Source organism: Hibiscus syriacus, unplaced genomic scaffold (genome assembly GCF_006381635.1).
Source record: "Hibiscus syriacus cultivar Baekdansim isolate YM2019G1 unplaced genomic scaffold, ASM638163v2 tig00110462_pilon, whole genome shotgun sequence".
Lineage (NCBI taxonomy): Eukaryota > Viridiplantae > Streptophyta > Magnoliopsida > Malvales > Malvaceae > Hibiscus > Hibiscus syriacus.
In genome coordinates, this window is record NW_024062747.1 from 2,430,754 (window position 1) to 2,453,668 (window position 22,915).

The following is a 22,915-nucleotide window of genomic DNA, read 5'->3' on the forward strand; positions in this document are numbered from 1 at the left end:
TTCTTAATTTAATTCTATCACCTTTAACTTCTTAATTAACCCTTTGACAAGTCAAATCCATCATTAGAACTTCAAAAACCATTCTATAACACAAGTTCATTTCTAAACTCTTAATAGAAATTCCTTTCTAATTCACTCCTCTTGATGTTTTAAGCTTATATAAGCTTTACTTAAGCTTATATAACACCCAAATAATCAAAACCTACTTAATATTCAAGAAATCAAAAACTAAAAACAAACTTACCTTTAACAATGGAAGCCAACGTGAAGAAGGAAGAAGAAGAAATAAGCTTTCCAGAAAACTCTCCTCATCCCCACGTGTTATTTTCCTAAATAAGGGAGACAAAAATATCCTCCAAGCCAAATTACCAATATAACCTTATAATCCTTTCATGTTTACCCTTTATCCAATATTGAAATATTCTTATTAAAATCCTTAAACCTTTCAATTTTTCCTAAATTGACCCCCAAATTTCAAAAATTCTCATTTTAATCACTGACCCGGATTTCGAGATGTTACAAATCTCCCCATCTTTTAAAGAAAATTCATCTTCGAATTTTCACTTTACCCCAAATGAAGCAATCTTTTATAATACTCAACAATTCTTATCTTACCCTTACTATTAACCTTATACTCATATACAGTTCTCCTTCGATACTCAATATATATATATATATATATATATATATATATATATATATATATATCTTTCTTACTCATTCCATAAGCAAACTTCATATAACTTATTAAACTCACATTCATATTCATACACTGTATAATTCCCTTGCTTCAAATTAAGAAATTCTTGCTTTATCTGTCTAATATATTGGTCACCAATATACTTACGATTTAATTCTTCCAAGAAGAATAACCAAGTCACTTGATCATTTCTTAATCTCATGGTGACATTTGTCCACCATATTCTAGCTTGTCCCCTTAACAAAGAAACTATTCCATCTAATTTCTCCACATCAGAACAGTAAAGTCCATCCAACATAATCTTGACATCGTTCAACCAAAGATCCGCACCAACCAGATCTTCCTCAGTTTCACCCTTAAACTCAGGTGCTCCTAAACCTTTCAATTCTTTAGCTATATTCATTCGAGGAGCTGAGGACACAGAGGATTGAAAACGCGACAAAACAACATTTAACGTCCCGGAAAATATCCCTTGATCTCTCTCTGGTACTGCTGGAGGTGTTCGCTCTTCACCATGCCTGGCCAGTAGAGATGCACATAACCGGATTTAAATCCGATCCGGATCGAATAAAAACTGATCCAGTTTTTTCACCAAACCAAAAAACCGGTTTATAAAAAAACTAGTTCGGATCATAACCGATTTGGAGGGCCAGATGATGTAACCGGTGTTTCGATTTGAAAAAAACTGATTTTTTAAAAAAACCGAATTTAATATTATTAAAATTACATCGTCATCATTTGCAACAAAGGTTACGATAATTGAAATACTAAATACTTCCAAGTTCGATAAATTCAAATACTTAAAAACTTCCAAGTTTGATAAATTTAAATACTTAAAAACTTCCAAGTTTGATAATTGAAACAAAGTTTACGATAATTGAAATAAAGTTTAAAAATAAACTACATCGCCATCTCTTCTTCATCATCTTCGCCTTCTTCATTTAGAGGGGATATTCCAAGTTCGACTTCTTCAATGTGTAAGTTTGCTTCCAAATCGGCATCAATTGCATCTTCTAGGGTTGTGATATGTTGCTTCCGAGCCATTCCATCCAAATAATCCTTCAAACAAATAATATATACTTCCACTGACTCGAGACTTAGTCTTGATCTCCATTGCGATATAACCCTGCCACTAACAGAAAAAATGGATTCCGAAGCTACCGTAGAAGCTTGGACGGTTAGTAAATCACGGGCCATGGCGGCTAGAATCAGAAATTGTGCTTCCTTTTCTTTCCACCAAGCCAAAATATCCAAACTTTCAAACTCTTCAAATGTCATTTTTGATACAAAATCGCATGACATGTAATTTCCCAACTTGCTACTTGGGTGGTAGTACGTGATCGTTTGGATTGAGAATTTACAAGAGCGTTAAAAAGTGACAAATTTATGTTATTTGGACGTCTACTAGATGATTCTGCATTCGTTCTCATTTGATCATGTATTACACTACTTAATCTGTATTTAGTTAAATAAATTGCAAACATGTCTCGAAAACATTTGTTAAAATAATTTATTTGGTTTTGGACAAAGTTGGGTTCATCATCGGTTAGATTAAAAGCAAACGCAATTTGTTCAATTAGTGTTTCAACCCCGCCAATATTTAACGTTGGGTTTAAAGCGGCGGCACGCGTAAAAATGGAGGGAATCTCCTTAAAATATTTTAAAAGTTTTTCCTTCATTGCAAAGCCAATTTCTTGAAAAACTTCATTTTCAAATTCAAAGTCATTTAGTCGGGTAGCCTACAAAAATATTTGATTAAGAACCAACGGGCTAGTAGGGTAATAAACACCGGATAAAAAAGTTGTTGCATTTTTAAAAACCCCAAGCAAATCGGTTATTTTGGCTATAGTTTCCCAACTCGAATCCGGATAAATGTTTGGGACATGGCCCCTCTCGAAAAGCCGATCGTGAAATGTTTGCAATGTTTCCCTTTACCTTAAGGCGGTATGCATCGTCATCCAAGTTGAGTTCCAACGAGTTGGACAATCCAAATTAGGACCCAAATTTTTTTATTAACCGACTTACAAAATCGTTTATAATCATTTAGTCTTTTGTTGTTGTTACAAAAAACTGATTTTATCATTGCTTTAAATTCTAATCTAATCGGCTCAATAACCTCCAAACCGGCTTGCAAGGATAAATTAATTATGTGTGCAACGCAACGGGTATGAAAAACGCACCGTCTAAAATCGGTGAAAGTAATATTTTCAATCTTGGAACCGAACCGCGTTTGTATTATTCGATGCATTATCAAAGGATATAGAAAAAAATTTATTTTCTAATTTATAAAGATAAATTACCCTTTTTAAAAGTGTAAATAAATTAGCACCGGTATGCGGCTCACCGAATAATTCAAACGCGATTGTTCTTTTCATCATTTGCCAATTATCTTGATCTAACCAATGTGCCGTAACGGCTAAAAAAGAATTTTCGGTATTATGAGGGGAACTCCAAACGTCACATGTAAGCGACACACTATAACGAATGTTCTTGGAATCCTAAAATCATTTTTCCCTCGCTTGAGTAGAACGACTTACTTGAGTATAACGTGGTTGCAGTTGTTGAATTGTTGTCGTGAAATCTTCATCATCAAAGTGGTCGAACGACAATGCTTTTGTAATCAAGAACTTTGTAAACGCTTCTTGTAATTTTTCGTTGTCGTAAACAAAAACACCACATTGCGGTGTAAGATTCGATTGACTTGGATCCGATCTTGAGCGAAGTGTCTTGCATGATTTTGTCAAATGGTTCTTCAACGTTGTGTTTCCTTCCGGTGCAAGCAACTTTAGACAAAGTTTACCACGCCCCCTCCTCGAGCCATTTGACATCTCACATAAATCGTAGTGATCTAAAATATCTTTGTTTCGATTGTGTTTGATCACTCTCACGACTTCAAGGTTTCCCCCGACGAAAGATTCAGACGTGTTACTCATAATGAAAAAAAATTACAAAAATAAGATTTGAGAGATGTTTAGGTGTTGTGTAATAAGATTTGAGAAAGTTGTATATTGTAATCAACCAAATACATCCTCAACCTATTTATACATGTTTAAGGTAGTAAAACCGGTTTTTCAATTTTTTCCCAAACCGGTTATACTAACCAGTTTTAAAATATCTGATCTGGTTTAAAAAAACTGATTTTTCCCAAAACCGGTTTCGAATATTTTTTGCATAAAATCGGATATTCGGATTTTTTGTGCACCTCTACTGGCCAGGGTAGGTGAATGGCTACTACCCTCAGGTATATTACTTCTCCTTTCACTGCGAGAACTCTCACGATCAGACGTCTATTACATAACCATATAACTTTATTAGAAGACAACATACTCATGATTCTATCAGATCAGAAACTTTCACTTTATATTGGCATGTATACATTTTCAAAATACTTTTGACTTCGATTTAAGCCTAGAATCGGGCTAAACCTTAGCTATGATACCATTAAATGTAACACCTCCAACCCGTATCCGACCCAGATACAAGTCTGAGGTATCACATTGATCAGTCAAAGCATATACTTTTATAAAAACCATAGAAAATTTAAAACTTCTATTCTATAAAGTAGTTCCTTTACATAAATATGTTTAAAACCTTAACAGACTCCATCAGAGCGTACATATTTAATGACTTAGTTACATGCCAACATGATAAATTATATAACAAGACATACTTTACAAAATATTTCTGATCTGAACTTTGCGCGAAAATATGCTGCTTTACGGATCCGAAACTTGATCTCTGGCTTAACCACACCTACGTGTAAGACACTTACACGCTAAGTCATAGACTTAGTGAGACATGTAAATGCATAAAGTAAACTAACAAATGCATGAACATCTTATGTAATACACATTATACTTATATACCTATTGAACCCATCACTTATATGTTTATCCTTACTTATTTCCTTGTCATTAATTCAATTCCATCATATGAGCATATATTGAACATAAACATATAATATAAATTCAAAAAAAAACAATACATGAATAATTACTATGATCATATCATACATAACCATATAACATCTCATATCACCATTACACATATTCACTTGTTACTCTTATTATCATATGATCCTAACTTATCATTTATATATATCACAAATCACATGTACCATTTCACGAGAAACGCACGTATCATTATATCAAATTATGTTTTCTTTTCAAAGCCCATGCACACTATTGAGAACTTAAGGTATGTGAGTACATAGAGGTTGTACACAACGCTGTCACCACAACTAGTATAAATCCCACTAGGGGTGCGTAGGAAATTTGTCCCGTAGGACCACTATGTCCCGAAGGACCATTGTGTCCCGAATGACAACTATGTCCTGAAAGACCACTGATAATCCCTCGACTCTTGGCATGCCAACTATACCTATAACTCTCATAACACATGACATGGGCATTACCTTTTATATCTTTTCACATATTCACGTAGGCTCATAGTTCACTTTCACGTAGAATATTTCCATATAATTCACATTCACTTATCACATAGCTTTTCACTTTTACTTGTATTCTTTTTCACATAGCTCATAGTCATTATTCTTATCTCATAACACATGTTTGCATATACATATTCTCATACAATCCCTTCATTCAGTTATAACATTTAACCTAGCTTATTACACTGACATGTATTCACAGCACTTATTTAGGATACATAGCATATCATGTAGCATTCTAATATAACATATATAAGTCATATCACTTTCACGTATATTTCATCTCATTGAATCACATAACCTATTATCACACATACATACATTTACATAGTTCACATATAATGATGCATTTAATCAATTAAACATATGCATTTACTCATATACAATACATTTAGTACCATATCGCTACATGTTTATGCTTCAGTACCCCTAATCACATAATAGCAGAATTAGACTCGTTGCAAGTCTTAATTCCCTATACATAACGTACATTTAATATCATGTATCACCTGGTTTCCAATAACACTACCAAGTTGTTGCTCTTTCTTGCGTATCTTACTCTAACCACCTATCCGAACTTTGCTTCCGATCGATGTCTACACAATCATATATTTATACTATCAGTATCCAATTGATATATTATAATCTATCACTTCTTAGACTGAAAGAAATATTTATTCTATTTCTCATTGAAGTGCATTGGTACATTCTATAGTGTATCGATGCATCCCTTAACATATGCATCGATGCACTCCTTATGCATCGATGCACTCTTTATGCATCGATGCACTAATTGCATTCGATGTTTATTTATTTGAGAGTGCATCGATACACATTGAAGATGCATCGATGCAAACAACCCAAAAATTACATTTTGAGCCCGAAAATTCTTACTTTGTCCTCAAATTCTACTTATTAACCCCTCCTTATGCCTTAAAACTTATCTATACATATGTAAACCTTCTTATAACACTTCACCATCTCTCATAGTTCACCATAAATCTTGAATCAAAGAATTTCATCAAATTTTCCATGTGTTCTTAATTCAATTATATCACCTCTAACTTCTTAATTAACCCTTTGACAAGTCAAATCCATCCTTGGAACTTCAAAAATATTTTTATAACACAAGTTCATTTCCAAACTCTTAATAGAAATCCCTTTCTAATTATCTCCTCTTGGTGTTTTAAGCTTATATAAGCTTTACTTAAACTTATATAACACCCAAATAATCAAAACCTACTTAATATTCAAGAAATCAACAACTAAAATCAAACTTACCTTTAACAATGGAAGCCAACGTGAAGAAGGAAGAAGAAAAAAATAAACTTTCCAGAAAACTCTCCCCCCCATCCCTACTTGATATCTTCCTAAACAAGGGAGATAAAAATATCCTCCAAGCCAAATTATCAATATAACCTTATAATCCATTCATATTTACCCTTTATCCAATATTTAAATATTCTTATTAAAACCTTAACCTTTTAATTTTTCCTAATTGATCCCCAAATTCAAAAATTCTCATTTTAGACACTGATCCGGATTTATGGATGTTACATAAACGGTAAAATATTTACAACGTAATTGGTTAAAATAAAATAGACGCAACCTACTACGTTGAACTAGCTACAGATTTATTTAAAGGTATAATAATAATATAAAAGGTAAAATATTTACAACTTGACCGTTTGAATTTTTTTTAAAATTCGAAAGTATCAATACTTGTAGGTTGATTTGGGGGAGGGAGATCATCAACTTTTTCAAAAATCTCGATACATCATAGATCAATTATCGATATTTTAATATTCATCAACTTTTTCAAATGCTAAAGTTTCGATAATAGTCATCAAAAATCTAAAATTCTAAAGTATTGATATCGTGTTTTAATAATTTTCCTGAATACGTATTGATACCTATACACTAAGTATCATATTAATAATTTCAGTACATCTACAATAAGTATCAATACTGACTATAAGAGTTTCGATACTTTTAATCATGTTTCAGCGCTTTTTTTTATCGGTTACCTTAGTTAAAACAATAAGGGTTACTTATAAGGAAGTAGCAGAAACCGAAGTATTGATATTTTTCATAAGTATCGATATTTATACAAAGATATTTTAATGGAATTTTTCAAATAACTTTCGATTTTGACATTTCAATTTTTTTCAAATTAACAAGTTTCTAAAATGCTAAAATATCGAACATCATAGAAACAATATCGATATTTGCTAAAGTATCGACCATCATATCATAGTAATATCGATATTTATTTTAAAAACAAGTTACATCCAAAGATACAATTACATATTAAATTGCTACCGATTTCATTAAACACATATTTAATATTACAGATTACAACCTACTTCTTTATTCACAATAATATTATTGGGCACAACCTAATATGTTAATATTTATTTATAACAAAAAAAGTATTTAACTTATTTTGTTGTAGTGAGATTTCTAAGCCCCCATCAACTTAAACTTTGGTAACATTTTAGGCGCAACCTAATATGTTGAAAATATTAATAATTAACATTTTTTATCGTTTATAATATTTTAGGCACAATCTGTTATGTTATTATGATTGATAATGTTTCTAGTAATTAACTTGAATTATTAAAGTCAATATTATTTTGGCCCATTTTACATACAACGATAACATTTATGGTCATTATCACTATTATTATCAACAAAAATAACATTTTCGGTGAAAAGATATAACATTTCCGGTAGTGTTTTTAACCAGTCACATATTTAAACTGTCACGCCATTTTTTAGTCGTATTTTAACCACTCACAACAGAATCTAAAGAAAGATACTGATGAATTTTGATTCAAAGTTTTCTTTAATTAGGTTTAATATATTATTTTATTGTTTTTATCGATTTGTTTGTGGTACATTTTTATCGGCAATTATTTATAGTCAAATCTCTCTTTGATCAAAGGTCGTTTGTTGATAATAAGAATTGTCTAACGAAACATTATGTTAAATAGTTTGCTTTGCTCACCAATCTTTTATCATTTTGTAAAACATTTTGTTCGATAGAGACAATAATTTTTTACGAAGATTATTGGCTTTTGATAATGTTGGTTGTCATTCTCAAAAGAAAATTCTTTTTTCTTTGTATATTTGAATTTAATATGTTATTTTTGTATGATTTTTTTATTATTATTGTTCTCATTTTTCTCTTTATGCTTAATGTATTGTAATTTCTTTTTTTTCTCCCAGTTCCAAGGTTTCGCCTTGACAAATTCGGACCGACCCGCGTCGCACACGTAGTTTTGGTGAATGAGTCTTCCACCAAAGATTTTGTACATACAAAAAGACTTGAACTCAAAACTTTATTTAACGATAGCAAGTTAATTATTACTTGAATCAACCCTTATTAATAAATGTATTGTAATTTTAATTCTTTCTATTATTTTTATTAATGATACTCAATTACTATCGTTAAAATTTTTTATAAAAAATGTAAAAGGATAAATGATGGAGAAAAAACGAAAGCTGAGATGCTAAACTGTACGTAAAATTTGTAAAAGAACCAAGACGATAATTTATCTAAAGTAGAATGAGTGAAAATATATATATTTATCCGTTATATTATTAAAATAACATTTTTTATTAAAATATTATTTAAAGTTTAAAATTCTCAAAATGATACTTATTTACATCAAATACGATGAAGGCATATCTATATGACAGCTCTAGGGACAATTTCAAGATGATATCAATATTTGAATAAACAATTTATGTGACATGTCACGTAAGTAAAGATGTTTCATTGAAGAAGAATATTTTAAAAAATATAAATTAAATACGAATTAAAGTTATATAGATATTATTTAACTTTAATATAGTATGATTTGGTTAAAAATGAACTTAAAACGGATAAATTAAGAAATCATATAAAATTGATAGACTAAATTGCAAAAGAAAAAAATTGTTATCAAAAATAGAAATTGAAGCTACATAGTTATTTTAAAATAGTCTAGAAACATATGATTCAAATTTGGTTAAAAATAACCGCAAATGAACAATTAAGGAAACAAAGATTAAATCTTAAAAAAATCAAATTTATTTTTTCGAATTAATAAAATTCAAAGTCGACTCAAACTTAAAAATTGAATCACTAATTTGAACTGACTTGAATAACTCAACTCAACTATTTTTTTAAAAAATAATGTTATCGAATCAAACAAAATTTTACAACTTAAACACTTAGAATTCTCAGAACTTCAACTCTAATTGTACAACTCATTGAGCTTATGAAAGTTTCAAAAGTCCGCCGCTACCACTTAAGCGACGACTTATTGACAGTAGTAATATTCATTATATCGAAAGCTAATTAGGCAAAAGGTGGACGCATTGTATCCATTTTGCCTTTGAATTTAAGTTTTTCAAACTTATATATACATACTCATATTGCCAGATAATGAATATATTGGTAAAATGAAATTAATTTAAACTCTATAGGCATTGTTGGGAAACGTACAATGGACATGACCCAGAAATTCAGTAGTTTCAATTAAATTTATTTACTAGTGTTTTTATATATTTGTTTAAAAATCGGTTATTTTATTTATAAAAGGATGTGATGTCAAGGATGATTTAATTATTCGTATCATTTTTATCAATTTCAAAAAATAATAAATTAACTTTGACGTTCCCCATTCACAATTGCTGCCATTATCGCCCGCATGAATATGCATTTTAGCTAATTTATGGTTCAAGCAAAAATAAAAAATTAATTAATGAGTTTGATGGATAAATACTCTAAAAGTAATCTAAGCCATTCATTTTAACCTCTTTATCAAATAGACCCATATAAAATATAATACTCAAAGTTCCATTAAAAACGGATGGGAAAATCTTTCTTGGATTTATACGTAGTTATTAAATAGTATAAAATCATTGTGATTATGGTTAAATATTGCAAAGGATCGGAGTAGCTTAATTTTCTAATAAAGCTCATTAGTGTCCACATATCAAGCATAAACACAGTGGAAATGGTAAATACATTCCGTCATTCTCTACATATTATGTCGGAATTTGGGATATGGTTGCACCGTCATCTAATACGTCAAACCACTATCGACTATTCCGAAATTAACTACATGAAAATCAAAACCGCTAAAGATTTTTTAAACACTCAAAATATCATTTGAATGAAAAAAAATCTAAATGTGGAAAGCCACGGATTGCCAACAATATATTGTATTTGATTTCCCAATAAAGATTGTTTTCACAAGTGTGCTTAATTTCAAAACAATCCCCTTCAATCAAGGATTTACTGTAAAAAAAATCTTAGATTACTATTTGAAGCCGGAAAAGGTGCATTAATGACGTTTCCCTAAAATTAATGCGGCTGTTTTCTATTTTCCCAAGTCAATGGTTCGTGCTTAGTTATTGCTGCATTACTTTTGAATTGAAAACTAATCCAAATTGCCATTTTGGTCTTATTTTTTTGTGAGGCAAGTTCTCCCCAGAAAGCCACAACGTCCCAAACCCCACAAGCCCACACTTGGAGCTAACATCCTTCCCTTAAGCACGCTTTAGGTAGTCAAGTTGAACTCGTAAACCGTTTGATCCCATACCGAATATAATATATTTATTAATATTTTTTTAATAATATCAAACATATTCTACATACACAATTATTCAAATTTGAATCTTCATACAAAATAAAAATAAATATTTCAAAATAATTTACCTCAAGATAAACCATTACATAAAAGAATGTCATAAAATAAATAGATATTTCGTGCTAAAATCATTCATTATGTTCCCTTTTTTTATTACTGAAATCGTTAAAATCACATAAAAGCTATCAAAGAAATCAAACCCAAGATCCAAAATCCAGCATTTATTTCAGTAACACTCATCCCATATCCCGAGTTCGAATTAGCAGATTGCGGGGAAGGTGAAGGAGACGAGGCAGCCGGACTCAGTTTCTCCACCAGCTGCAACTCTCCCACAGCAGCCAAATTGGCTTTATCAAAGTCATGCTTCATCGGGTGACCATCGACGATCCCCGGCCCAACTTGCCACACCTGGTTCAGCTTCTCGGCACTGACCTCAACTTTCAACGAACCGTATATGACCATCTTCCCGTCTTTGTCGGACTCGGCCTCCAAGTCCCAAACATCGAACGAAAGCTTCCCTTCGACGATGGAGCTGTAGGAGCTTATGTTGTATGTTTTAACAACCATGGATCCATTGGCTTTGAAGGCCAAAAGGGTTTGTGAACCAGCCATACCGGTGGCTGTTGGGTTGACGGCCCAAGCAATCCAACCTTTGGGTTTCGAAGGAGACGCCGTGAAGGCAATGGAAAGGGAAGAATTGGTGGCATTGTAGGTGAAATGTAGGGTCGAGTTCAGCGCCGGTAGCACGGTACAGTTGGAGTATTGCTTTTTGCCGCCGGTGAGTTTCAGCGATGAACAATCGGTTGCATGTATGGCTGAGATTAGAGTGGTGCAAAGACAAACGAGTAAAAGAAGAGATGGTGGAAAATGAAACCCCATTTTTTCAACAAAAAAATCGCCCTTTTTGCTATTGCTAATGGTCGAATGAATGGTGCCGCTTTGTTGGAATATATAAAGGAGGGAAGACGCTAAAAGTGGAAACTTGATTCGGGCTTTGATTCATAACAAGCCAATAGATGGACGTCACGTTGGATTCTTACTTTTGAATACGTGGCGGGTTATTATTGGTTGTATTGTCATTGCTTTATTAAAGGATTAATTTGATATTTGATTTATTACGAGTAGATCCCATATCGTGAATTCACGCATTCGAAAGAGAAAAAAATTGTATTCCGTAAATTGTGTTCTTTGTTGATTATTAATATAATTTTATGAGATATATTTATTTTAATAGGTATAAAAGAGTGAGACATATAAGAATAAAAATATTAATATAAATATTGTTATTTGTTAACTTTTTTAATAATACATATTGAATGAGATAATTTTAAAAACCAAATAGACACATTTAGAGGAACCAAGGAATAATAAAAAAAAGGGATAAACTACAATAATGTGTACTTATCTTTTGTATTTGTAAACTTTTGCTCACTAAATTTAAAAAATATAAGTTTTGGTCACTTATAGTTTTATTAAGTCTTGGACATGAAAACATATACTTTTCTTTGACAAATACCAATTATGGGACCTGTTGTAAAATCTAAATTAGTTTAGGAAAAAACTTTCAATTTATCTTTTTTTCGATTTCACTTGTGTCTCACTGTTCATCTTATCTGTCGTCGATTGAACGCACTGGATTGTTTCGGTTGCTACTTTCCTTGCATCTAGTGGTGAGTGCCTGAGTGTTGTAGATTCTTATCTTCCATTGGAACATAAGTTATATTACAAAGGCGCTGTGTGTGAAAACATTACCCTCCTATGAATAACAAAGTCAAATGAAAACACATTCACACAGAACTTTTAAAACCAATCACCAAATAAAACACACAAACGGAAGAAAAAGAGTTCCCTTACCAAAAAGGAAACAAACCTGCACCATGTTAGCTAAAAACATGACATTTTTCAGTTCTCACAATAAAGGCCTGAATCACAATTTGTAGTCTTGGCACATAAATCTGCAAAATCGTTAAAAATTTCCATTACAGCAAGAATAAGAGGAGTGCATGCGAAAAGAAAAAAAAAGGAAAAAAGGAACTAGGCAAGCTCCCCAAGAACAAGAAGAGAAAATGTTGATGAAGGTACCTGGAGAATATGAACAGCGTACGATGCAAGTGGGGTCGAAGGAAAAGCATATTAAAGGGTTGAATTGAAATTTTGTCCCAAAATTATTTTAGATTCTACAAAAGGGCTAATAATTTGTGTTTGTCTAAAGTGTAGGGGTTAAAATAAAAACTAAACCCTTTTACTAATGTGCCACATCATTAAACTAACGAAATTCAATGCCCAGTGACAAAAACTTGTATTTTTTGAATTTGACGAGCAAAAGTTTACAAATACAAAATGTAAGTGATCACTCTTGTAGTTTACCCTAAAATAAATTATAAATTGGGAGGAGGGAGGGAAGTGGGGAAAGCGCGTGGGTGATGCGTGCTACTGGTGCTTCAATGTTTAGAATAGTTAGGGGAATGATAACGTGTCGGATCTGTCACCAATGAGAGTACCCAAATGATGACTTCTGTTTTGGCCGTTGGGTGCAAATTTGCGACTCGGGTTCGTAGGTAGATCACATTATAGGTGAACCATTTTGTTGCATGATATTTGTTTAAGCGTGCTTTGATTCGGTCTATGATTAGTTGCATGTTTAATGTCGGGTTTTTATATTAAAATAAGGTTGTTAGTTCATTATTGTTTGTAAAGTTTTAGACAAAATTCTTAGATCTAAAAAAATTAATTTTAAACAAAAAATGCTTTAAAAATAGTTATGCTTGGTTGGTTGTAAAATTTAATCTTAATTTGATCCAGATTGTATTTCAAAATATAATTTGAAATATATAATATTTCAAAATATAATTTGAAATATATAATATTTCAAAATTTTATAACTTAATTTACACTGTAAAAAATATTTTATAATTTGAAATATAATTACAACTTGGAAACCATTTTCCACAGGAAATATTAAAAACAAGGTATAGCAAAAGCAATAAATGCGATGAAATTCCATGCCATGATTCCTGAACTCCCTTGCGTAACGCTACTGGTCAACTATGTATAAAACAAAAAACTAATACGTACAACAAAATTAATTGATCATATTTAAATAAATTTCAAAGCCAATGAGTTGACTGATTGATTTGGGAGGATTCATCTTTCCAACTTAATCATGCATTCAATTTCATCCTAATTTTTACCAATGGATTGTCAAATTTACAATCCTCTCCCTTTGATTTTGATTTATATATGTATAATTTTAAAAATTAATTTGTAACTAATCATCATTTATTATAATGATACTTCTTTGTTTACAATAACAAGCATGTATGATTCTGTTTCTTCTAGCCGTGCCATATACATAGTCTTGGAACAACAAGCATTAACAAATGTAGCATTACCGATTATGCATGGTTCAAACAATATCTAATTTTTAGTACCTTCTAGCCCATAAAATGTAGTTCAACGAAATTAAGGATGCAAAGGAGGGTGTAATACAGATCCAAACGTCTAACGTTCAGATCCTTTCCTCCCAGCCATTCTTTCCCAAAATGTCCACTCACCGAGTTGCATACCGTTACCAGCACCGAGCTGATAAAGTACCCCATCGACGTCGAGCACCAAGATAATGCAATGCTCATACTCCGCATGCTGCCGGAGCCTCCGAGTAGAAGAATTCAAGCATTCCTCTGAGCGTCAACATATCCGACACACCGAGGAGCAAGTACTGCCACCCAAGCCAGAAAATGGATAAGATCACACCGTTACGTGCCGTCTCGTGCCTCTTAGCCTCGACTATAGCGGTGGCAGCCATCGACCCCGATGCAAGAGCAAGCCCTACACCGATCCACCACAGTGGTTGGAACATGTTGAGCATTTTAGGATGGTTGGTGATTTTTAGTCGGAATAAGCGTGTGAAATATTCATATATGGGTATGGAAGCTAACATGATGAATAAAGGAAGCACTGATAATGACTGAGTTGGGATGTTGAAATTGTTAAGTGATTTATCCATGATGTTCCCTTGTTGCACTGAGAATGTCGTCAATTGAGCTAGGCAGCAGTTCATCATAATGGTGCTTGCAAATATGGGGAGGAGGCCTATTAATGTCTTTGTTTCTTCGACCTCGGTGGCCGTAACGGAGTCGTCGATCAATGCATTGTTTAGGAACATGAGCTTATCATGGTTTCTCTTTTCATCATAAATTCGAGTATTCTCTGCCTCGGTAGTGATGTTTTCCTGTATCGACAAAACTAGAATGCTAACGCATTGGATGAAAATTTGTTGCTCTTTTACCTTATAAATTCTTGTCAATGGGCTTCCACCGGGGTGTTTGTATCGATAAATTGGGAACCCCATTGCAAAAATGCAGAGTGCAACATTTGGTGTCACCAGGGATATCTTGAAACTCCAATTTCAGCCCAAGTTTTCTTCGATCCAGATCATGACAGTGGAGGCAATGAGGCGACCTAAACATAGTGAAAAGAAGAACCAATTGAAGAAGGAAGAGATAAGACGCTGGTTGCTGTGGTTAAGCTGATCAGCACTATGAGAAGGCAAGGCAGCCTTAACGCCACCAACACCGGCAGCTATCGTGTAAAGGTCGGCCTAAAGGATTGCCTCTTGGGTCTTCGAAGGCTTGTTATTTATAGCCGGCAACAATCGGCTGTTTTGAGCTTGAATCGTCAGCAGGATGAGTCCCTGTATCAAAAATCCTTTGGAGTTTACTTCAATTTCATCATCAAAATGAAGCATTAACATAAGCGAAAGTGTATATACCAATAACTAGGCGTAAAGGATTTCCTCGAACTCTCCGTTTTCAATCGCCATTTCTTCAGCCTGTTATCATATTAGCGACACCGTTTTCGTTGGCATAGAACTTATGTGAAATCATCTTCAAATACAATGAATCAAATCAAGACATTAATATCAACAACAATAAAACCCTATTCCCATATGTAATGGGGTAAGAGGAGGTAGGGTAGTAGGCTGCCCCCAACGCCAGGTTTGAGAGCAGTTTCCGTGGAAGATCTCTGGCAGGAAGAAAATTAAAAATAAAGATAAAATACAATGCATGTATAAATAAATAAATAACTAAATACATAGTTGAAAAGTCTTCCTATGTAGTCTTCAATATGCTCGTCTGTAATGGGGAGTAATCCCTGCAAATAAATCCCTGCGTAAAAATCTCTGCATATAGACAGAAACGTAAGATCCGACTAAATATAAAAAGAGGAAACCTGAAGAGAATGATACACAATGGTCAAACGATAGAAAGCTGCGAGAAGAAATAAAGTCAAATGGGTTAAAACATAAACTGAGGCAACACTAATCCGCTACCCTAGTTCTAAGCCTTCATAAATTATAATAATAGACATGTATATAAAGTAGAAGTCATGGAAATTATTACAAAGGCATTAAAATGAAGACAGATATGTTACACCCTATATTTGTGACCCACACTACTCGGCTACCCTGGTCTTAAGTCTCCATACTTTCCTATCAGAGGTCATGTCCTCGGTAATGGCTAAATCCTTCAAATCAGATCTCAAGCAGTCTTCCCACTTCCGCCTTGGTCGTCCTCTCCTTCTGGCACCGTCAACTGTAATTGACTTAACCCTCCTGACCGCATCCGATAGTTGTCGCCTATGGACATGCTCAAACCACCGTAGTCTTTCCTCCCTTAATTTTTCGGATACAAATACCACCCCAAGGACATCCTAATAGCAGAGTTTGGTGTCATGTCCCACAGAGTCCTACCACATGTCCATCGAAGCATTCTCATTTCTGCGGCCTCCATCCTCCTTACGTGATCCTTATTGATTGTCCAACATTCTGATCCATATAGCAGCGCTGGTCTTATTGACATTCTATAAAATTTTCCCTTAAGTTTTAAAGGCACATTCTTGTCACACAAAACTCCAGTAGCAGTCCTCCACTTTAACCATCTCGCCTTTATACGATGTGTAGCGTCATCATCTACACCCCCATCTTTATGTATCATAGACCCTAAGTACTTAAAACATTCCTTTAAGGGGATCACGTGTCCTCCTATATATACTTCTACATCATCATCGTTTTGGTTCCCACTGAAGTTTGAGCATAAATACTCTGTCTTTTCAATATTGATCTTTAGACCTTTTCTTCCAAAGCAGTCTTCCAGGCAACCAGTCTTATATTCAACTCAGTTTATGTTTCAGCTACTAGGACAATGTCGTCAGCGAAAAGCATACACCATGGAACACCGTTTGGTGTCGCAGAATAGATGTCGTCCATAATCAAGGCAAAGATGTAAGGGCTAAGAGCCGACCCCTGGTGGAGTCTGATTTCCACTGGGAATGCCTCGGTGTCGCCAACTGTAGTCCTGACATAAGTAGTAGATCTGCAGTACATATCACGAATCGCCTGGATATAAGCAGTTGGGATCCGTCTCGTTTCCAAGGTCCTCCAGATCGTATCGCGTGGAACGCTATCATACGCCTTTTCAAGGTCAATGAACGCCATGTGAAGATCTCTATTTTTTCCTTATATTTCTCCATAAGCCGTCGAAGTAAATGAATCGCCTCCGTAGTAGACCTGCCTGGCATAAAGCCAAATTGGTTTTCCGAAACCCTAGTAACTTGTCTCAACCTAGCCTCTATCACCCTTTCCCATAGCTTCATGGTATGACTGAGTAGTTTAATACCTCTGTAGTTGCCACAACGTTGGGGATCTCCTTTATTCTTATAGATTGGAATCACCGTAGACTCTCTCCACTCCACTGGCATCTTGGAAGTCTCTAAAATAATATTAAAGATGTTTGTCAACCACTTAACTCCCTCTTCTCCTAGGGCCAACCACACAGTGATAGGAATCTGATCCGGTCCGACAGCTTTGTCCCTCCCCATCTTTCTAAGAGCCATTTTGACTTCCTCAAACTCAATCCTACTTGTAGGGTAGTCATTAGCCGCAGTATGATGGTCGGCTGACCCATCAACGATACTATCTCTACAGGGAGGGGGCACCGTCATTAAATAAGCCAAGGAAGTAACTACCCCAAACCCTCTTAATATCATTATCTTTCACTAAAAGAATACCATTGTTGTCCTTAATAAACCTAATGTTACCTAGATCATTTTTCCTATTTTCCCTGGATTTTGCAAGCCTGAAGATGCCGTTTTGTCTTTCCTTGGTGTCTAATCTCTTGTACATTACTTCATATGCCTTATCCTTTGCTTTAGCTACTGTTTTCTTTGGCTTCCCGGTTTGCCTCCTTGTATCTTTGTTTAGCTCTCGATCTTTCTTCGTCGTCATTGCATTGTATGAACTCCTTGAAGCAAGTTTGCTTTGTCTTCACCTTAGTTTGAATTTCGTCGTTCCACCACCAAGATTCTTTATGTTCCTTGACCTTCCCTGTCGACCACCCACGGGTGTTTGTGCCCACCTCTCTGATGGAATTTACCATATTTTTCCATAACATATCTGCATTATTTGAGCTTGTAGTTCCAAAACTTGTAGAAGATAAAACCTTACTCCTAAAGTCATTAGCTGTCGCTCCGTATAAGTTTTTCCATAAGATTCTAGGTTTACCAAGTTTAGCCCTCCTATGAGTGCTCTTCCCTTATGAATTTTTTTTCGAGCTTACCATGAATATATAATTGCAGGATTGGGATATTGAGTATCTCTCAAGGACTGAAAACCCTTTTTGTGGAAATGGAGAAAGGCTGAAGGAAGGGAGGTTGCCGAGTGAAGAATTGCACGGATTTAATAATAGGAAATATCAAATTGTGACGAATTTAATGCATTTTTCTAATTATATAAAGTGATTACAATATAGTATTTAATTATAATTTCTTTAGATTAATAACATCGCACACATTTTGCACACAAAAAAACCGTAGATGTATAAACCTAGATAATTTAGGGGAAATAATATTTTTTTTTACTATTTAATGTATTTTAAATTCGAAAATCATGAATAAAAAATAATTTTATTAGTTAGGCACCATTCTTAATTTATTAGTTAGGAAATATGAGTACAACATTATTAACTGTATCCAAAGTTTAACATTAATACAATTTATATAAATTAGGTCTACATGTATTGCTGTCCAATTTTTAATAAAGTCTAAATTCATTCGCTAATACAATTTTAAGAATATATATTATGTTTTAATATTTTACATTGAATTTAGGGTGAACCGAATTGGTTAGAAATGAAAAAAAAAATCTCTAACCAAATCCAAGACAATAAACATATTGCCTTAACTATTAGTTCGTGATTAATTTATTGTTTTGAAATTTATTAATAAACTCGTCTTTTAATATGAAAAGGTGTTAGATTCTGGATGTTATATACATGCAATAGGTTTAACCTTGTGAAGTTCACTGCACTTGATCATTTACTCATCCTATGACTAGAAAAAATATCGTTTTGAAATATTTTAGTGATAATATCAAATAGTAATCTTGTGAAATTATTTAAGGTCAAATGGGCTTTGATGCAACCCAATAAAATACTCTGTAACCCAACACCAGGTCCATCCTCCTCTCCCAATTATATAACGCCAAATTCCCGTTTGAAACCCTAACTCCCTCCCCTTCCACTTCAGTGTTTCCACAAGCGGCGTCCATTGTTTCCACAAGGTAACTCTTTTACATTTCTGTAATTTTAGGTTTTTCTCAATTTAATTTGTTGTATTGCGATAATTTATTTTCCCGAATCTTAATCTGATTTCTCCATCGGACTTTGTTTTTTTTAAGGAAAATGGCAGTCCCCTTGCTGTCCAAGAAGATTGTGAAGAAGCGTGTCAAGAAGTTCAAGAGGCCTCAAAGTGACCGCAAGATCTCCGTCAAGGTTTTTTTTAAATCTGCTTTCTTATGGGCCTTGCATTGTGTTTAATCTATATTTTCCGGATTTGTTACTTCAAATTTGTGATTTAGGACTTGTTACTAAGTGCAGGTCTATGATAATGTTAACTTGGAAATACGTTAGTAATTTAACAGCTGAGTTGATCTTTTATGCTTACCTTAAGCTGATTATCATGTAAAGGTTTTCTTTATTGTAATGATCGGTAACTGGACTTGCAATCATTTGAGAGATTTAATTCCGTTCATTCATATGTGCTTGAACAAGGGAATGGGGATTAGTATGCTTTTTGCTAGATTTTTTTTTGGATAGAAATAGGGTAGGCCTAATTAAAAACCCCCTTCATAACCTCCATGTTACAACAGTAACATGAAGGTCATTGGAAGGAGGAAAAGAGTGCCTAATAATTTATTAATATAAGAATAATACAAAGCCAGATCCTAACAAGCTTCTGATACAACATAACACTTAAAAACCAAACAAACAACAGAAATAAAACCAACTCAGAAACAGAACAACCTAAACAATACCCTAATAATCAACATATTCCTTCTTTAGCTAATTTGTCCGATTCCCAATTAGCCGCTCTCAAGATATGCTTAATAATTACATCTTTACACTCCACTAGAGCAGCAATGTCTTTCACCAAGGACTGAAACATAGGTGTACATAAAGCCGGATTTTTTATCCATTTCAGAGCAGTAAGGGAATCCAATTCAAGGATGACCCTTGGAATTGAAACCAAAACTATCTCCTCCATATACAGCAGCCCTCTTTTGATAGCCAGTAACTCTGCAAGAATAGGAGGGCCACCCCCAATCCTCTCAGAAAACGAACCGAGCTGCAGACCTTCAGAATCCCTTATCAGACCACCTATGCCTCCTTTATCCCACCCCTTAGACGTCGCACCGTCAACATTTAATTTAACAAAACCTGAAGGAGGAGGAATCCAGCACGAGGAATTTGCTAGAATATTCCATGCTTGAGGTGGTTTAAGAGTCTTGCATTGCTTCAATCTTTGAGTTTTTTTTTAAGTTATGAAGATTAGATGTGGACTCCTTCCTTTGTTTTGCATGCTAATTTCATAATGCAACGGCTGAATCAAAAGTTTTGTTTGATCATGGTGATGATGAGGGAGTCAAATGATATTTACAAAGCAGTGTAACACATCTTCTAGATGTTGGTTTTAATACCCTATGGCCCTAGTCTCATACAAAGTTTTGTTTGTTGGTTCATGTTTGACCAACATATCACGTTTTGTCTTGTTTCCAAATAGAAGAAGGTATTTTATTTATCACCCCTGTGATAAAAAAATGCACAAATCAGGAAGTGAAGCCTAACTAGAATTTCATGGCTGAAATTGTTGAAGTACGCATGCTGAAACTTTATAACAGCTGGACATCTTATCCGAGCCTCTGAATATTTCTTCTTTGTAATAACTGAATTGTATTATGAAGTATTTTTCATGTGAGTTATCTCAATCTAATGCTGAAGCTAAGGTCTCTATTTCATTAATCCTTATGTCTAACTTGTATGTCATGCCCCATGGTCTTGAAATCTGTATATTACAACATTTCATATGTCAAGGATAATTGGTGTCTTGATTAGATAAAAAAAATACAGTCTCACTTGCAATAATTTTAATAAGTTTTGTGTTATGGCAGGAAACTGGCGAAGGCCCAAGGGTATTGACTCCCGTGTTAGAAGGAAGTTCAAGGGATGCACTCTTATGCCAAATATCGGTTATGGCTCAGACAAGAAGACTCGTCACTATCTTCCCAATGGGTTTAAGAAGTTTATTGTCCATAATGTCCAAGAGCTTGAGCTTCTCATGATGCACAATAGGTACGGTGTGCATCATTTATTATCTCTTACTACCACATTTTGTAGATTAACATTTTCTTGCTTGTTTTGTACTGTTGATACATTATCAGAACATACTGTGCTGAGATAGCCCATGACGTTTCGACAAAGAAGAGGAAGGTAATTGTTGAGCGAGCAGCGCAGTTGGATGTTGTTGTGACAAATAAATTGGCTAGGCTGCGCAGCCAAGAGGATGAGTGAATGGTATATCGATCTTGAATGTTGGTTTTGCTTTTCAGTACGATATTTGATCGTTTAGTAACTTGAGGAAATTTGGATCAAATGGTTTGTTTTTTCTTTCTTTCTTTAATTTCATGTTTTTATTTCACTATTAAGACACCCACCATCCATTAAAGAAGGTAGGGGTATAGTTGGAACTAGAAAACCGCTTAGAGCACATGCTTTGTTATGGATGCAGAAATAATGTCTTGAACAGATTAGAAAGATTGAATTGAGGGTAACAGATAAGTGAATCAATCGGCCACACATCTTAATTCATTAGAGATTTAAGCCATATATCATTGTCAAGATATAAAGTTTATAAGTACCGTGGTAGTTAACCGCTGCATTTGCATTAAATGTAATGACCATTAGGTCCGTTTGTTTGGTTTTAATTGATTTTATGAAAATTGAATTCTGGAAAATAAAATACTGAAATTTAAATTTTGAAAAATAAATTATATTTTTAGTAAACGTTTTCCGAAAAATGTTTTTTGTAAAATGAATTATGTTTTTTTGAAAAACATCTGGATAACGTTTTACGATTTTTGGAAGATGTTTAAATATTTTTTTCACTTGTTGATGAGTTTTTTTAAAATTATTTATCATAAATATTTAATAAAATAAATAATATTATTTATCATAAAATTTAATATTATTATTTTTAAAATATTAAAATAATTTATTTATTATTAAATATTTTATAATTTTATTAATAAAAATATTAATATTGGTATGTTTTATTGAAATAAAAATATTATAAATTATATTAATTATTTATTAAAGTAATAGTGTTATTATATTTTAAAATATTAATTAGTATATTAAAGATATTATTAGATTATTATATTAATATTAATATATAAATATATTATTTTTATGAAATTAATAAATAATATAATTTTATTAATAACTTATTATATATTATTAAAATAAAAATATATCTTATATTATTATAATATAATTGATTATTTATTATAATATTTTATATTATTAGAAATATTAATATATTTTTAAATATTTTTAATAATTAATATTTTGATTAAAATGATATTAAATTTTTATTAATATTAAATTAATAAACTAAAATTATTTTGAGTATTTAATTTTTGAAGTGAAAAGTTCGGAAAATGACTTACGGAAAATCAGACCGTAAGTCATTTTCCAGAAAACACATGAAATTCTGTTGATTAAGAAA

General features: G+C 33.1%; 3 protein-coding genes and 1 long non-coding RNA gene across 5 annotated transcripts; 1 reads left to right on the forward strand and 3 right to left on the reverse strand.

The window, feature by feature from the left end:
- The first annotated feature begins 2,925 nt into the window (after positions 1–2,925).
- LOC120127083 (60S ribosomal protein L32-1-like) lies at positions 2,926–21,956 on the forward strand. 2 transcript variants are annotated; one of them, XM_039145087.1, is made up of 6 exons: positions 2,926–2,932; positions 6,447–6,451; positions 19,530–19,623; positions 20,536–20,538; positions 21,302–21,480; positions 21,570–21,956. In XM_039145087.1, exons 3-6 carry the CDS (start codon positions 19,534–19,536, stop codon positions 21,697–21,699), a joined length of 402 nt encoding a protein of 133 aa, XP_039001018.1. In that variant the 5' UTR covers positions 2,926–2,932; positions 6,447–6,451; positions 19,530–19,533; the 3' UTR covers positions 21,700–21,956. The 2 variants fall into 2 exon arrangements, with proteins under 2 accessions (XP_039001018.1, XP_039001019.1); XM_039145088.1 differs by lacking the exons at positions 2,926–2,932; positions 6,447–6,451 and adding an exon at positions 19,341–19,412.
- On the reverse strand, positions 10,891–11,696 carry LOC120127081 (auxin-induced in root cultures protein 12-like). Its single transcript, XM_039145084.1, has one exon. It carries the CDS (start codon positions 11,672–11,674, stop codon positions 10,967–10,969), a length of 708 nt encoding a protein of 235 aa, XP_039001015.1. The 5' UTR covers positions 11,675–11,696; the 3' UTR covers positions 10,891–10,966.
- On the reverse strand, positions 14,321–15,146 carry LOC120126858 (protein NRT1/ PTR FAMILY 4.2-like). The gene has a single exon (XM_039144921.1). It carries the CDS (start codon positions 15,144–15,146, stop codon positions 14,424–14,426), a length of 723 nt encoding a protein of 240 aa, XP_039000852.1. The 3' UTR covers positions 14,321–14,423.
- Positions 15,589–18,529, reverse strand: LOC120127085. Its single transcript, XR_005516503.1, has 3 exons — positions 18,460–18,529; positions 17,765–17,768; positions 15,589–15,666 (listed from the first exon to the last, which is right to left on the reverse strand). It is a non-coding gene; the product is annotated as an uncharacterized LOC120127085 (long non-coding RNA).
- Positions 21,957–22,915: the final 959 nt, after the last annotated feature.

Coding starts and splice junctions, on each gene's coding strand:
- LOC120127081 (XM_039145084.1), bottom strand. CDS start 11,674: ATGGGGTTTCATTTTCCACCATCTCTTCTTTTACTCGTTTGTCTTTGC.
- LOC120126858 (XM_039144921.1), bottom strand. CDS start 15,146: ATGGGGTTCCCAATTTATCGATACAAACACCCCGGTGGAAGCCCATTG.
- LOC120127083 (XM_039145087.1), top strand. CDS start 19,534: ATGGCAGTCCCCTTGCTGTCCAAGAAGATTGTGAAGAAGCGTGTCAAG. Junction 21,481..21,569: donor CTTCTCATGATGCACAATAG/GTACGGTGTGCA, acceptor ATACATTATCAG/AACATACTGTGCTGAGATAG.